Source organism: Barbus barbus (assembly GCF_936440315.1).
Source record: "Barbus barbus genome assembly, chromosome: 24".
NCBI classification, from domain to species: Eukaryota; Metazoa; Chordata; class Actinopteri; order Cypriniformes; family Cyprinidae; genus Barbus; species Barbus barbus.
The window spans coordinates 11109968-11126397 of NC_136752.1; the positions used below are offsets into that span (position 1 = coordinate 11109968).

At 36.9% G+C, this 16430-nt stretch overlaps 1 protein-coding gene across 3 annotated transcripts in view; it reads left to right on the top strand.

The window, feature by feature from the left end:
* Positions 1 to 16430, top strand: part of dab1a (DAB adaptor protein 1a) — a 154809-nt gene that overhangs the window by 103256 nt on the left and 35123 nt on the right. For all 3 annotated transcript variants that reach the window (XM_079375560.1, XM_079375558.1, XM_079375559.1), the window contains exons 5-6: positions 14395 to 14526; positions 16036 to 16155. In XM_079375560.1, the coding sequence (XP_079231686.1) occupies positions 14395 to 14526; positions 16036 to 16155 (252 nt within the window). The remainder of the gene's footprint in view (positions 1 to 14394; positions 14527 to 16035; positions 16156 to 16430) is intronic.

Here is a 16430-nt window from a genome sequence, read left to right on the forward strand (position 1 = left end):
TTTCTTTTTCTCTCTTTCTTTCTTTATCTCATTTCATTCCAACTTCACTTTCCAGTTTTTTTTGTTTTGTTTTTTCCTGCCAAAGCAGAATTTTCAGTGTTTTGCATATAAAAATTTGGATGCCATCAGAGCAATTTAAAAAGTCAGCCTAACCTCCAAATAAAACAACAAAATAATGGATCGTTGCAGTGCGATGGGGTGTGAAGGACTTCAAAAAGATAATTTTAGTTTGTTTGTTTTATTTTTATTTTTGCCTTTATTTCTCCATCTTCATCTCATTTACAGAAGGCATATAATGGGGTACAAACGTCTGAGACCTTCAGTGGAAATGCATCTGTTTTGCAGTTTTATAAACTATATTACTATATATTAATATGTTTTTTTAAGTTTTCATTCACATATCATATCATGGCCACAATTTAACTTTTATAAAATGAGAACGAGAATGAATAAATAAAACGTAGCCACATACCAATTATTTGTGGCAATGTATTCTTAATTTGTGGCCATCTATTTCTTTGTTATGTGCAGGCTATTTGAAATAATCATTTGAGTATAAATATTTTAAAATGTGATAAATGTTACCAATGTGATTATTTGATTAGTGAAGAAAACTAAAAATAAATGTAAAGATAAAATAATAATAAAATGAATATAAATTATTAAAATATAACATATAATATGATATAATATACTTGAGACCTAATATATATATATATATATATATATATATTGGTTAGGTCCATATATGTTTGGACACATGCACAATTTTTATTATTTTAGCTGTTGACCAAAACATATTCAAGTTACAGTTATATAATTACAGTTATTAATCTCTACCCATATTCAGTCAAATGCAGCAAAGTTTATTGGACGGTGCTTCATAGTACAAATGGACAATGACACAAAACATACTGCAAAAACAACCCAGGAGGTTTTGAAGGTAAAAAAGTGGATTATTCTGTAATGGCCAAGTCAATCTCATGATCTCAACCTGATTGAGCATGCATTTCACTCGCTGAAGACAAAACTAAAGGCAGAAAGACCCACCAACAAACAACAACTGAAGTCAGCTGAAGTAAAGGCCTGGCAAAGCATCACAAAGGAGTGATGTCCATGAGTTCCAGATTTAAGACAGTCACTGCCTGCAAAGAACTCTAAATAAAATACCAAAAATAAACATTTTATTTATGATTATATTTATTTGTCCAATTACATTTGAGCCCCTGAAAATGGGGGACTGTGTATAAAAATGGTTGTAATTCCTACGCTTTTTAATGGGCTAATATATTTGTTCAACCCCTTGACTTAAAGCTTAAAGTTTGTGCTCCAATTTCATCTTGATTGTTTCATTTTAATTCTCTTCTGGTGGCATACAGAGCTGAAATTATGAAAATTGTGTCAGTGTCCAAATATATATGGGCCTGACTGTATATATTTGATTGCATGCTTATACTTTATAACTTAAGACTGTGACTGTACAACACAACATTTTACTTTAAAGAAAAAGGATGAGCAAACCAGAGACAGAAAGATGGAGATAGAAGAAGAAACTGAGACAGAAAGCACTGGACAGCCTCTTTAGGATTCAGCAGCTTTCCTCACTGTCCTCTTTGTGTGGATGTTCCAGCTTCATCTGCCTGTCCTCCACTCCCTCCTTCACTCTTTTCCTCCTTGGCATTGGCTCTCCCCTCCAGGCCCTCCTCTGATGAAGAGGAGATGCTTCCATTTCATTATGGTGACTCAGTGGATGGCCGTGTGCTGTACTGTGACTCGGCTAATCGTATTGTTGTCCTGCTGTCTGAAGGTCTGCCAAGACCAGCCACTCGTATTATTAACTCTCCCACAAAGAGGGAGACCAGAGCGGAAGCAGAAAACAGGGAGGCCTCCAGCCCACTGCCACCTCCAAACTCCTCCTCAGTTAAGACTCCAGGCCTGTTTACACCAGGAAAGCCTATAATACCTAAAGAAAGCTATTCATTAGCATTCCCATTCATCTCAGTGACAGTTGATCGGCTTCGTTTCAAAACCAAGTGAGCCGTCTTGCTATCTACTGCCTACATGAGCAGCCACCTTCAGAGGAAGTGTCCTGACTGAACTGGAAATTCCTAAGTGAATGATTTGGTATGCCCTACTTAGCAAACAACTCAACATTTGATTTTATTCGCTGCATCCTAATATGCATACTTCCCTACTGCCCCCTTGTTAACTATTGCTAACTATTTTTAGCCATTTAGCATTTTTCAGTGTTAAATTAATTGTAAAAGTAGTCTATATTTTCAACATCTTTCCAGCTTCATCTGCCATCTTGGATAGATTGATTGATTTTTTTATCTTCCACTGAGCATGTCGCAATGCTTTGTGAGACTGTTTTGTTCACAAATTAAACATGCAATGCTGACTGAGACTTTGAGTGAGTAAGTATATTCTAGAAATAGCATACCTGCTGTATGTTCTCTCTCCCCCTCAGAATATACTGATATACTGTATCCACATAAAAGTGATTTTCCAAAATGACTCCAGCCTCTCTCGTATCTAATGTGCCTAAAATGTCCAATTTGGTTTCCAGATTCAGTCTTCATATATAGTTTCATAAGTCACAAATAGTATGCAGGGAGAGTCATCTTTGATTCTGTGCCACTGATTTGCATGGAAATGAGATCTGACCCATCCAATAAAGTGGTCTAATGCATGCAAAAAGCAGCTGTTGATGTAAATGACTATATCTGTTCCACTTACTCTAATATCATTAAACAGAATAAGTGAGCTAGTGTGTGTGTGGAGAGATAACATGGAGTGAGGGCTAGTAAAATGAGCTAAGTGATCTTTATCAAAAAATAATAATAAAGTAGGGCCACATGAATTGAATTGTGGTTCATAAAATAAAACTAAATAAAATAACAAAATAAAATAAGTACAATATCCTGTGTTTTCTGAGTCATACATTTTATATATATATATATATATATATATATATATATATATAAATACACACACACAATACATTAAAGTCTTGTTAAAGTAATTTATGTATGTCTCTGCAGTATATATTACTTTGATTAGTTAATTAGCATATAATTAAATTAATTTAGCAATAATATTTGTAATTTGTTTGAACGGATTAACAGATTAAAAGATACACATTTTTTATACCTTGATGATATATTTCACTGAGAAGAGTCCCAGATCTCCTGCTACAGTATAGTAAGTTGGCCCTAATAGCATGAGATAAAATTCTTCATTCGCATGGCATTTCAAGTCCGTTTTGCGCTGTCAAGAATTATTAGTCTCTGCACCTAGTGTCTCTCTCTCTCTCTTTTCCTGCCCATATGCTACGTTTTCCCAGAGGCGTCTATGGGCGGCTCATTTCTGAAGTTCCTTTCCAATCCCGCTCTCAGAGGAGTCATTTTGGCTGCCCACCCGCTAGCTTGTCCACTCTTGATCGAGTGTGTGTGGGTGTGTTTGTGCGTATGTATATATATGTGTGTGTGCTGGCACCGGTGGCATTTTTGATTAAACTCAGTTCTCTCCTTACTAATTACCCCTCTCTCAGGCCCAGTTGCTATATAGTTGTGTAGTTTTTCTCGCTCTTTCTCTCTAATCAAAGACCTGGAATACTCATCATTGCTATGGCAGCTGCTAATTAGTGGATACCTGGCGCCGTTGCAACAGCAGGTTGGGGGGTGGGGAGGCCGAGTCAGGGCTGGTTGATGGGAATAATGACACTGTGTCTCCTTGTCTAGCTCCCACACTGAGATGATTAAATACGGACACACACTCCACGTCCAAGCGTGTGTTTTAATATAATGATCGGACTCCTACACGGTGACATGGAACATGTAGAATAACTTTAATCATGCTATTTCATTTTGTGTTTGAGGCGTATGTATTTATCTGTGATAGAGAGGTCAAAAAATACTGGTACTGTTGGAACGAGTCAATACTGAAATAACAGCAATATCATTTGATCTATAGTACTGGTAGTATGGAGTACTGGCCTAATGGGAAGTCGTGGCCTAATGGTTAGAGAGTTGGACTCGTAATCCAAAGGTTGCGGGTTTGAGTCTCGGGCCGGCAGGGATTGTAGGTGGGGGAAGTGAATGTCCAGCGCTCTCTCCACCCTTAATACCACGACTGAGGTGCCCTTGAGCAAGGCACCGAAACCCCAACTGCTCCCCGGGCGCCGCAGCATAAATGGCTGCCCACTGCTCCGGGTGTGTGTTCACGGTGTGTGTGTTCACTGCTGTGTGTGTGCACTTTGGATGGGTTAAATCCAGAGCACGAATTCTGAGTATGGGTCACCATACTTGGCAGTTTGTCACTTCGCTTCATACTAACTCAATTGGTACCCGCCTGTTACTTGTGCCTTTCAGTGGTACTTTTAGTGAGTATTACATTTTTTGACAACTCTAGTCTGCCGTTATGTGAGTGTGTGTGTATATCTGCGTGAGTGTGGAACTACCTGAAGGTTTTTAGGCATGCTGTGACTAGAAAGTCCCACAGCGCTGTTTGTCTGGCACATTAGCACAAATAACCCAAACAGTTTGCTTAGATGAAAAACAAGCAAAAAGATACTTGATGGTGGTAGATTGTTATAAATAATTGCCTGTTACAGTATATACGTTATGAATGAATATAAATAACTCAATTAAATTGTATTTTATTTTTAGCATGTGTGGGGATTGTAAATACATTTTTAAGATTTTTAATAATCAATCATTCAGTTTTTGTTTTAGAAGTCTCTAATGTTAACCAGTAAAAACAGAAATATTGTGAAATATTATCACTTTAAATAAAAACAGTTTTTATTTTATTAGCTTTTTAAATATATTTTGAAATGTAGTTTATTCCTATGATGGCAAAGCTGAATTTTCAGCATCATTACTTCAGTCTTCGGTGTCAAATGATCCTTCAGAAATCATTCTAATATGTAATTTTCACAGCATTACTGATTTTTCCCCTCTCTCTGCATTGGTGAGCATTTGAGTCTTCTATCTAAAACATTAAATAACAATATTAAAAATAATATTTAAACACCATAAACATATATACACACACATATATAAAATAATATTAATAAATGTGTATCTATGAAATATTTTTATTGAAATGTTTTATTTTTAGCAGCTGTTATTCATTCATTTATTCTTTCTTTCTTTCTGATCATGTGACTAGTCATTCATACAACCCACCGAGTATCTTATTTTGAACTGCATCTCTACTTCCTCAAATCTGTAGAGGGTTATTTTGAGTATTTAAATCTGAATGAGAGTCTGAGGAAGTAAACGAATAGGACCAATTGAGAGATTACGGAATAAAAAAGCTAAAAAGAGAGAACATGATAGCATGGTTGAGAGGAGGACAGGATGCATGAGATGAGGGTATTGAAAGGAGAAAGACAGAGAGAGATGTGTGGAGGAAGGGTGATAAATCATTCTAAACTCATTAATGAGATAACTGTGGCTGAGGAATATGAAGGTTAAAGGGTTGAGAGTTATTTCCTGCCACGGCCACTGCAGTCATTCACACATGCATGCATTCAGACATGGACAGCACAACTGAAGTGACTAAAGGACATTTTGTTGATCAGAATTGTCGAGGATCGGTCTAGTCTGCATTTATGATTTACTCGGTGTGTGTCTGATGTTGAGTTCAGCTGCTCCTCTGCTGTTTAGACATCAATCCACCTCATGGTGACACACCAGAAATGAAGCTCTCTGTGATTTACAACACACACACATTAACTTCTCTCACATTCACATTAAATTCTCTCACGGTTCAGGTTCATATGGTCGAGTATTGACTTCAGACACTGTAAAGGATGTGCTCGTGGCTGGCTTGACAGAACAGATCTGTAGACTTCAAAAGCGGTGGGGCATTTTAATGCAGCAAAGCTTAAAACTGATCTCTGTTGAGCTGACTGCTTTAAATTTACACTCGATTCAGCTTCCATTCAGTGACGGTGTTGGTTGGTTGGGCAGTTTTGTCCTCTGTTCTCTAGCATCCTTTACTCTTTTGTGCTTTGCTGAGCTTCAATCTTTCTGGATTTCTCACATTTAGCTTGTTTCTTGTTTCTTCAATTATAGGAATTTTGGCTATGATTGATTGATTGATTGATTGATTGATTGATTGGAAATGACCATAAAATATGCTTCACATATTCTTTTCATAGACAAGATAGTCTGGTGTGATGAAAATGACACCATATCTGTGAGACTGTCTTGAGTAGAATATATTTAATAGAAAACAACAAACAAAAACACAGTTTTTCTCATAGGCATCTTGTTACTTGCTACTCAAACTAGTTCTTCAAACAAACTCTAAATATCCTGCAGAGATTTTCCATATCTCTTGATTATTTTATGCTCAAAAACTGTGGTACTTTTGTAAATGACTTGATTTCCAGGTGGACTGATAAAACACCTGTGTGCCCTTATTGCCAGAGGTTGTGTAGAGTTAGCCAATCAGATTAGAGCTTGCCAGATCCAGAAAGTGCTTTCCAGTTTTGTGTGCCATATCAGGCAGTCTTTTAACGGGATGTGAGTGGCTCGTCAATCTGGATCAATCAGGATCAATCAGGAAATGTTTAAAAGCAAGCAACTTCACAGTAAAGAGGTACATTATGAAAGCTTAATATTACATCACAGGAAAGCAGTTTAGAAAGCAAAGGCTTCTTATAGATACTCCTGAATAGACAAATCTAAGTAGAACTTTATTGACTTATAAGGCCATGAGGATGGAGGGGTGATCATACATTTCTTTATGGCATATTCTATAATTTCTGTCTCTGAAAAAGTACCTTCACAAGACCTTGCAAGGTAGGTTATTCAATCTGTAATTCTTCTTCTCTGATTTATGTCTGTTTTCACCTCTAAACAAGTAAAGGAGACCGAATGTGTTTTTCCTCCTCCTTCCCTCCCATTGCTTATGATAAATGGATGATGAACCGCTTTTCTCCGATTTGACTTTTTGGACAGGCTTCAAGGCAACAGATGCATGTTTGTGTTTACAGAATGAAATATTGAACAATTAGTGCCTCGCTACATTCCCAATCCAACCACTGTCACTTTGTATGTGTGCTCAGCTTCTTCTCACCTTTCTTTCTCTCTCGCTTGCTCTCTTTACTTTCTTGTTGTGTTTACCACTCACACATAGTGACACATAGGACAGGATCGACTGTTTCAGTGTTTCTCAGAATATGAATTAAATAATTTCCCACTTCATGAGAAACTGATACAGGCATAACACATTACATGCTGGGTCCAAAATGAACTTTTATTTTAACTACTACACTTAAGCACTCCTATAAATAAAATCCAGGCATAAATATTCCATTCTATTTTTCAATGAATCCTGAATGAATGAATGAATGAATACTCTATCACTGTATCACTGTTTCCACAAAACATTAAGGATCACGACTGTTGATAATCATAAGAACTTTTTGTTGATTGATTGATTGATTGAGCATCAAATCAGCATTTTGAGCATGAAAATTCAGCTTTATCATCATATCATCAGCCAATATATGAAGAGTTAATTTGCAAAAACCGATAAACGCCACTTTTTTTTTTAAAAATGCCGCAATCTGAACCCTAAACACGTTTTGTCAAAAAAAAGATGGTATTGTCCACTTCCAAGGCATTGCGAGTTCACGTTTGACTGCAGAAGCCGACAAGCGCCCTTGTTGTTTTTGAACAAAAGCCGATAAGTCCATTTTAGCGAATCGGCGCACTGTATTCAGGTCAGGTGACAAGGCTACTTTCACTTTGAAAAGACATGCTGGCTGAAAGGAGTTTCGTCAAAGCTGACTAAAAGTGATCAAGGATGGATAATTTCGACGATCTTGATGAACCTGTGATATCTTCTTCAGGGCGTAAAGGAAAATAAAAGCTGAAACGTTTTCATGGAGCCTTGTAAAAGCAGCACGTTACAATGTGATGGAAAAGCTCCGTGTATTGCGTGCAATCACATCCATACAGTCTATGATAACAACAACAACAACAACCTTTGTCATGCATCTACATCGTCATCTGAGGAGATTACAAGGATTAAATTAGGTTTTTATTTTAACTCTAAAACATGAAACGTGGAGTTATTTTGGCAAAAAACAACTGTTGGAGTTATCTGCTTTTGCTATAAAACAAACTTTTAATATGTAAAAAAAAAAAAACATACTTTAACGTGGCCTAATGGATAGAGAGTTGGGATTGTAACCCGAAGGTTGTGGGTTCGAGTCTCAGGTCCGGCAGGGATTGTAGGTGGGGTAATGAATAACCACCCTCAATACCATGACTGAGGTGAGACCCTTGAGCAAGACTCTTGTTCACTACTGTGTGTACACTTGGATGGGTTAAATGCAGAGCACGAATTATGTATGGGTCACCATACTTGGCCACACACCACTTCCCCTTTCCCCTTAATCAAAACAACCCAACTGCAGTTCAATTGGTATTACTTGGAATGCACAAAAAAATGTGATTTTAGAGCTATCAAACAGACTCTTCATATATATATATATATATATTATTTTGCATTGTAAGTAAATGCAGCCTTGGGAAACATTAATCTTTAAAAACATTAAAAAAAAAATGTAATTAAATTACATTACATTTTAAAAACATCTTACCAAAAAAACTTTTGAATAGTATATGTAGCTAACGGCTATTTTTATTTAATTTTATTAATAGTAGTATTTTAAAAGCAACATTTTTCAACACACTTTTATCAATGTTACTGCCTCTAATTATGCTTTTAATTTCATTCAGCATAGTGTCTGGAGGTCAGGAACGATCCAGAGTCACAGATCAGGACAAATCCCCAGAAAGCCATTCAAAAGGCTGCATTTTGTTCAGATGTGTGCTTAGATGTGGATCTGAAGTGGCGTATCAGTTTGAAGTGATGTCATTAAGAGGCTCTTATCATCCTCAAACAGAGTCTGTTCCTCACGGCAGAGGATTGTTACAGTTGCACCGGCTGGCCTCCCTCTGGGCAGGATGGTGTATCGATAGTCCCGCCTGTTAACACCTGCACACACACACACTAACGCACAGTCATGATCTCCTGCGCTGAGGGGGGAAGATATTATTGAACAGGAAGAGCCTCCATTTGAGGAGCTCACCAAGTAGATAAAGTCATTCGCTGTATAGCATGTCGAACAAGAACAGGATAGGAAATTGAAAGAATTGTTCTACTAGGCAGACTCATTTGCAAAACCCAGATAGTCCTCGTATAATCCTTCCTCGTTGTATGGCAAACAATGGGCGGCACCAAGCTCTGAAGGGATTCTGGGCCTGCTGTCCCTCATCTGGGCCAATTTAGAAAAAAATTGTCCCGTTTTGGGATACGTTGTCCTCTTTTTCCCTTGATTTTCCATCTCTGAGTTCAGACGGCAAAGCAACGGCAAAGCTTACACGTTGTGTCTCCAAAACTATATGAAATAAGGGCTAAAACGTGCACTTTATCTCTAACTATTGGCCCGTAGCTACACAAGGACCTAATAAAGCCGTAGCTAATGTGTGTACGCGTGTGTGTGCGAATGTGTACTGGAGTCAAGCGGCTGGTTAATTAGCTGTGAATGTGTGGTTTTGAAGGGCTTAGCGTCGGACTCCAGATCCTCATTATCTCTGTAACACCAGCGTTCCCTTTCCGCTGTCTCCCCTCTCCTCATACCACTGTTATTCAACAGCACCCAGAGATAAGCAAACACACACACACACACACACACTCATCACCAGTGTTGGACACGTCCCCAGTCGCTAAAACCTCATTATGAGCTCTGTTTGTGTATTGTCATTAAGTTGTGTGCGTTCCCTCAGGCAGCGATTAAACAGGGCAGGGCTTTTGTTTTAGGCCTTTGTGTTTATAATTCTTTGACAGCCGTGAATAACCTGAACTCTGTGCCTTTAAATCGTATTGGTCATAGGATGGGTCTGTTCCAAAACTGACATAGGTAGCATTGGAACTGTGATTTGAAACACTCTACATAGACAGCAACTCATTTAGGCCACACAAATAGCACTGGAAGGTTTGACTGGGTTGATTACAGTAAATGGCTTTAGCATGTTGCTAAGCTAACAGTTTGATATTTTGTTTGGATCCCCCCAAAAAGTGTAAACGCTGTGAGTCTGTGGTGCTATGAAAACATTGTTCTGTTTGTTTGAGCATCAAAACAGTAACACTGGCTCAACCAATAGTTTGAGTTTGGGGTGGGGCTATCTATTTGTCTGACCAATAGCAGGTTAGGAAGATTTGAGAAACCGTTCTGGGTTTCACAAGTAAAAACTCCATTCATTTTTCAGTTTTTTTTAACCATAACTCTTAAAGACACACTTGTGAGTTGTAATGTTATTAATTGACAGTATGTGCTTTTGTTGAAACTGTCAGCCTATTTTTTCCCAACTACTTTTAAAATAATCATGTTTAACTGATAAAGCTTTAAAGACAAAACTGATGTGATCTCCGAGGTTGTTAATCGATTGTATATGCTTTTTTAAAGCCATCTTTTCTCAATAATTGTATTTATTTTTAAAATAGATGTTTTAAAGCAAAATTTATGGAGAAAAAAACTACATTACCCAAGATGCTGTACAGAAAATTCCACCAATCATTTGCAAAGTGGCCACATTAGCTCTTTAGCTCCGCCCACTCCAATGAAGCAACACAATATTATTTTATTATTAAATTATTATTATTTATTTTTTTTACCAATAAAAGTAAAATGTTCAGCTTTTATAGATACAATAAAGTTGTATATTTCTCAATTATTTTTAATTCGATAACATATAATAATTAGTGATTTACCTTGGCTTGGTTCATGGCCTTTAACACAGACTTTTTGAAATTCCCTATTGGGGAAAAAAATATAATAAGAAGAAAATAAACGTGGAAAAAAAATAAAATGCATATGCATTCTGGGAAGCCTTCTCTGAGAAAAATACATGAGCTAATGCTTTGTCCAGAATGTTGTAACTTGAAAGGCAACATAACAGTGAACAGCCTTTATGTGAAGAGCATGTACATGATGTCTTAAAATGCTAATAACTAAGTAGGCAGCTCATTAGGTTTTGAAACAGCATCCTCTTTTTGACCTCAGTAGCGCAAAGGTCTTGAAGTGTGATGCTCAGAGTATCATCACCATGGTAACAGTGTCATTATCAGTGCACCGGCGTGACCTCAGAGATCGTAGGGGCGCTGTGATGATTTGAATGAAAGAAAAGGAATGAATGGAAGCCACAAAAGGAAGCAATCTGAAAAATGCTGCTCTGATGAAGCGTCGCCACACGCTGTCGTGTGTATTATTGAGCGCGAGTTCTTACGTGTGCGAATGACCTGCAGATTATGGGTCATTATGATGGAAAGCGACTCTTGTGCTGCGATAACACAGGACTCGCTACGCCAGCTCGTGGCAAACATTCCATTCTGTGAACTAGTTAGAGGAAGGCTGGCATTGAATAGGCACACAAGTAATTAATCTTTCAAGGATTTTCTATGCTTCCAATTTTAAACTGCCCAGAAGGAATGGAAACGCAGTTATGTGCTGAAGATTTTGCATCTAAAACCCAGAAAAGCACTTGAAAGATTAAAGTCTGCAGTTGGTGGGACTGTTTCATTTTGTATTACAAGCAGCATTCTTGGAAAACAAGCAAATTATTCGCTGGGAAGCTGGAAATTTTCTTTCAAGTTACATTATGAATTAAATGGAATTTCTTTTTGTGTAAAATAAGTGTATCTAAAATCAAAAAGCTAAAAGGTGTGAGCCGGGGTTGATGAAACCAGAGATGGAGATACAACAAAAAGACAAAGGATAATCCAGCTCAGGGAATTAAATTAATCAGTGAATTTTTTTTTTTTTTTTTTCATTCATTAAATTCATTCCAGCGTGCAAACAAGTCTACTAAAATCAACTGAATGCTGCTTGGAAAAGCGAAGCTACTCCTTTGTGAAAGAAGTAGTGTACTTAAATGTATTGAATGTAAATTTTTATTGTACTTTTAAATTTTAAAAAGTATTTATAAAGCTGCATTTGCAGATAATAAACCTAAATAAAAACTAAATAAAAGACCACTATGTAAAGAGAGTACTTTCATGACTGTTTCTCAACACAATTACGTACAGTACACTGTCCAGTTTAAAGTTTGAATTTAAAATATATATTTGAATCATTGTTTTAATCATCTTTTGTCATGCTTTAAAGAAGTGCACATATTTTGATGTGCTGACTAATACTTTATTATTTTAACAGTAGTGTTATGTGATACAGTTACAGTTATGTATTTTGTATTACAGTTGTGTAATTACATGTAAATACCCAACATAGAAATTTCAATAGAAACTACAATAAAGTATATGTTAGTTTACCATAACTGCTTGTCTGTACATTGGACAGTACATAACTATATTTCAATAAAAGGAATTATGAAATTACACATTTAATTAGTTTGAATTTCTTAAAACAATATTTGAAAGCTAAGACTTTGTTTCATACCCAAAGTAACCTGCTCTGTCTTGTCTGTCGGTGCATTGCCAGTTTTCTCTGTGCTCCGCGATGTATTTTTCACTGCGTGAGAACATGATTTGTAGTGTGAGAATGGCATGGCTTGTCGGACATAGCAACAGTAACTAAGGGGGGTGGGTTTTTGTGAAGGGTCAATTAAGTGCCTGGAAATATTACATTCAATATATTCTTTCTGTAATAAGTGCTATTTTTTAAAAGTCTACTGTACTTCATTTTCACAAGGGCTGTCACACCTCTAAAAATGTAAAAGTAAAATCATCCCGCTCAGTTGTAAGTGTGAAATCATTAAGTTTTGCGTGGGCACATGACATGATTAGTTTGATAATGAAAGCTGCCCATTAACCTCATTCAAAAGTTTTTAACAAAGGAACCCTCCTTCTCAAAGTTTGTTTAACACGTCACTGACAACACTTCATATTTCAGCAGGGAAAATAGCACCTTGCAGTCAGACGGGTTGTCATAAGATGTCATCCACTGTTGCAGCTCTCGAGTTAACTGCTGGGCCCCTGGGGGTGCGTTTCTCCTTCTCCCTGTGCGTGCGGCGTGTGGCGTGTGTATTGTGTTAGTGATGTTTTAATGACTCTAGATGAAGTGGGTGGTGAGGGGAAGATTGCCACTTGCAGTAGATTTCAGCAGATGATTGCTCTTCAGCGGCAGGAGGCTGATACTAGTGCCGAGACCCCGGTGTTTCAGCCATCAGCCTGGAGGACGACTCGCTCCGAGTTTTTGACCTATTTTCTGTCCTCCGATCCCCTCTCTGGGTTAATGACCCCTTCGTTTAAATGTCCGCTCAGTGTTTGAAGGCCATTTCTGAAGGTCATTATAGCTGTGCTTGGATTTGAAAGTTTAAAATGGTGTTTGGATGTGACTTTATTGCTTTTTTTGGTGCACAGCTGGGTTCAGTTGACCGTAAAGTTCGGTTGGTTTGATTGGTGTCAGCTGCAAAACTCTGGTAGGCACCAAAAATCATGCTCGAGTCCTTTGAAAAAGGGAGGCATGGAGTTTGAAGTCAAATGACAAAAGTCAATGTCTAAACATAACTTTGTTGCTGTCACACTAGAGGTTTTGGGCACACCTGGGTTCCAGTTGACCATAAAGTTCAGTTTGTTTGATTTATGTCAGCTGCAAAACTAATCATGCTTGAGAAAAGGGGGTGTGGCGTTTAAACGTAAATGATTGACATAAAATAAAATGTAAGCTAAAATAAAAAATTAAGATAAAATAGAATAAAATAAAGGAAAATAGAATAAAATAAATTAAAAATTAAATTAAATTAAAAATGTAAGCTCAACTAAAATTAAAAAATGAAGATAGACTACAATAAAATAAAAATGTAAGATAAAGAAAAATATAATACAAATTTAAAATTTAATAAAATAAAATAAATGTGGTAAGAATAAATAAATAAATAAGAAAATAAAAGGAGAAAAATTACTAAATTACTTAACTGTATGATTGGAAGTCTCACCTTTCAGTTGAAATAGTCAATTGCTTTAATTTTTTTTTTCTTATTTATATTTTTATATTTTTTAATTTAGCATGATTTGAGTTAAGCAAAAATGCTATTATTTTCTGATTTTATTATTGTATTTTTTGTCCATTTCTTATATTACAGTCTTTCCTTATTCAAGTGCATAGGAGCTATAGTTATATGCCTGTTACCTACAAAAAAAACAATAACAGCCTGGTTGTGTTTCCAAGATGGCCACCAAGCAATCTGACTTGTGTAGAGTAGAGTTACTCATATTTGCGTTTTATTTTTTAAGCATTTTTGTGCTGTAATTCAGGCAGTCCGGATGTCTGATATGAGAGCTTAACTCCATCTTCTCATCAAGCTCTGTATGCAGCTCTAAAGGTCCTCTGGTATTTCTCCACAGGTTCTTCAGCACCACCATGCAGTTCATGAGATTTCCTACATTGCGAAGGATATCACGGACCACCGAGCCTTTGGTTATGTATGTGGAAAAGAGGGAAACCATCGGTTTGTGGCCATCAAAACGGCTCAGTCTGTAAGTACTCACACCTGAGAATTAGACTGTGTTTGTGTGTGTTGTATGTACGTTATATTATATATCCACAAGTGTATTTCAGAACTGCAAGTATATTTACTACTATGACAGATTCTGCTCCTCTGGAAAGGCTTGAGTCTGTTTCTGTCTTTGTTTCTACTGCTGTTCTTTCTTGCTGCAATGCTCTAGTTTGCAGTGCTGCAGTTCTGTGGCAGTTGCTCTATCGATTTCCATACCGGGTCAATGAGTATCTGCTGCCCCCCCCCCCCCCCCCCCCCCCCATCCATCGCTCTCTTGCTCTGAACTACAAGTGACCCAGCAAACACATAAAGATAAAGGAATGGCAGCACACTCCTGCGCTCGTGCTCCGTCCCACCTCAAGACTGTTTTCACTCTCTTTCACTTTTTTTGTTTTGCTCCTCTTTCTTCTCTTTCTGCACTGTACTATTGCAATATTGTGGTAGAGTTATGGTGTTAGATACAAATACCATGGTGCTTTTGGGTGTTTCTTGAAACTTCGGACAAATTTATGTTCCAGGGGTTGATTTTAATTAAAATAAACAGATAGATTATTTTATTTTATTTTATTTCATTTCATTTTTTTTCTACTGTCCCTCAACTAATGCTTTATGTTAGAGTGGTTAATTAAAACAGATTGTATTTTATTTTATTTTATTTCTGTTGTCCCTCAATTAATGCTTTATGCTACAGATAGATTAGTTATTTTTATTTTATTTTATTATTAAAATTTTTGGTTATTTCCACCACAGTCAACAAACTTACTCCTAATAAAGACTTTTCTAAAATTTTGCTGTTTAATTTCCAATCAAGCTGTTATTTTGTCAAATTCACAAAAGGTGTGAAGACATTATTTAATTGTTTGTATCTAGGATACATAAATGGTTTTGAGCCATTTTATTCCAATTATTATAATGCCATTTCCATCACGAAATACTATTAAATACAACAGATAAATAATAAAAACTGTGAAAACTGTTTCATTTCACGCTCTTCTTTCTTTCTTTCTTTCTTTCTTTCTTTCTTTCTTTCTTTCTTTCTTTCAGTATCTGCTCATATTGCTTTTCATTAGCGTGAATCTTCAGTAGTAGGCAGCAGAAAAATACCCAAGGCTGATTTTGAGAGCAAACTTTCGCTTCAGATTTTCATCCATGTATTTATTGAGATATTAGTGACATTTAGGCTGTGCTGGGCAGGACATGCATTTTTAATGCTAACATGGAGCTTTGACGCTAACTACAAAGAGTGAAGTTTGATCTGACCCAGCCCTTTCAAATGGAAAGCACTTTGTTCTGTCACCTCGCATCTGGCAGATTTAAGAGCAGCTGAAGCAGAGGTTAAGAGGTCCTTGTAATGTCTTTTCCAAAATACTTTTGCTCTGAATTGCTTGAAGAAATGTGCAGGCAATACAGCGGCTCTTCAGAATGGACCCTTAGTGTGAAGATCATGTCACTTATTCCTCTCTGCCTGTGTTTCTTCATGTGTTCCTAGGCTGAGCCTGTGATCCTTGACCTCCGTGACCTTTTCCAGTTGATTTATGAGATTAAGCAGAGGGAGGAAATCGAGAAGAAAGCTCAGAAGGACAAGCAGTGCGAACAAGCTGTTTATCAGGTAACACACACACGCACAAAACCCTCACACTCACATAAACTCAAAACCCCAAAGAGAATTTACAGTTTCTAATGCTCGGTCATAAATTCAACCACACATACGTCAGCAGGCGACTGAGAGCGGTGTAAAAGAAAACAACAACAAGCTCAAAAGGGAATGATGAAATATGCAATATAAAAGGATGAAACTACAGAAAACAACACATTTCTGTGAGAGCTTATTTATTATTTATCTCAGAGAATAGTGTTATTAGATTTATATGAGGCCTGATGAAG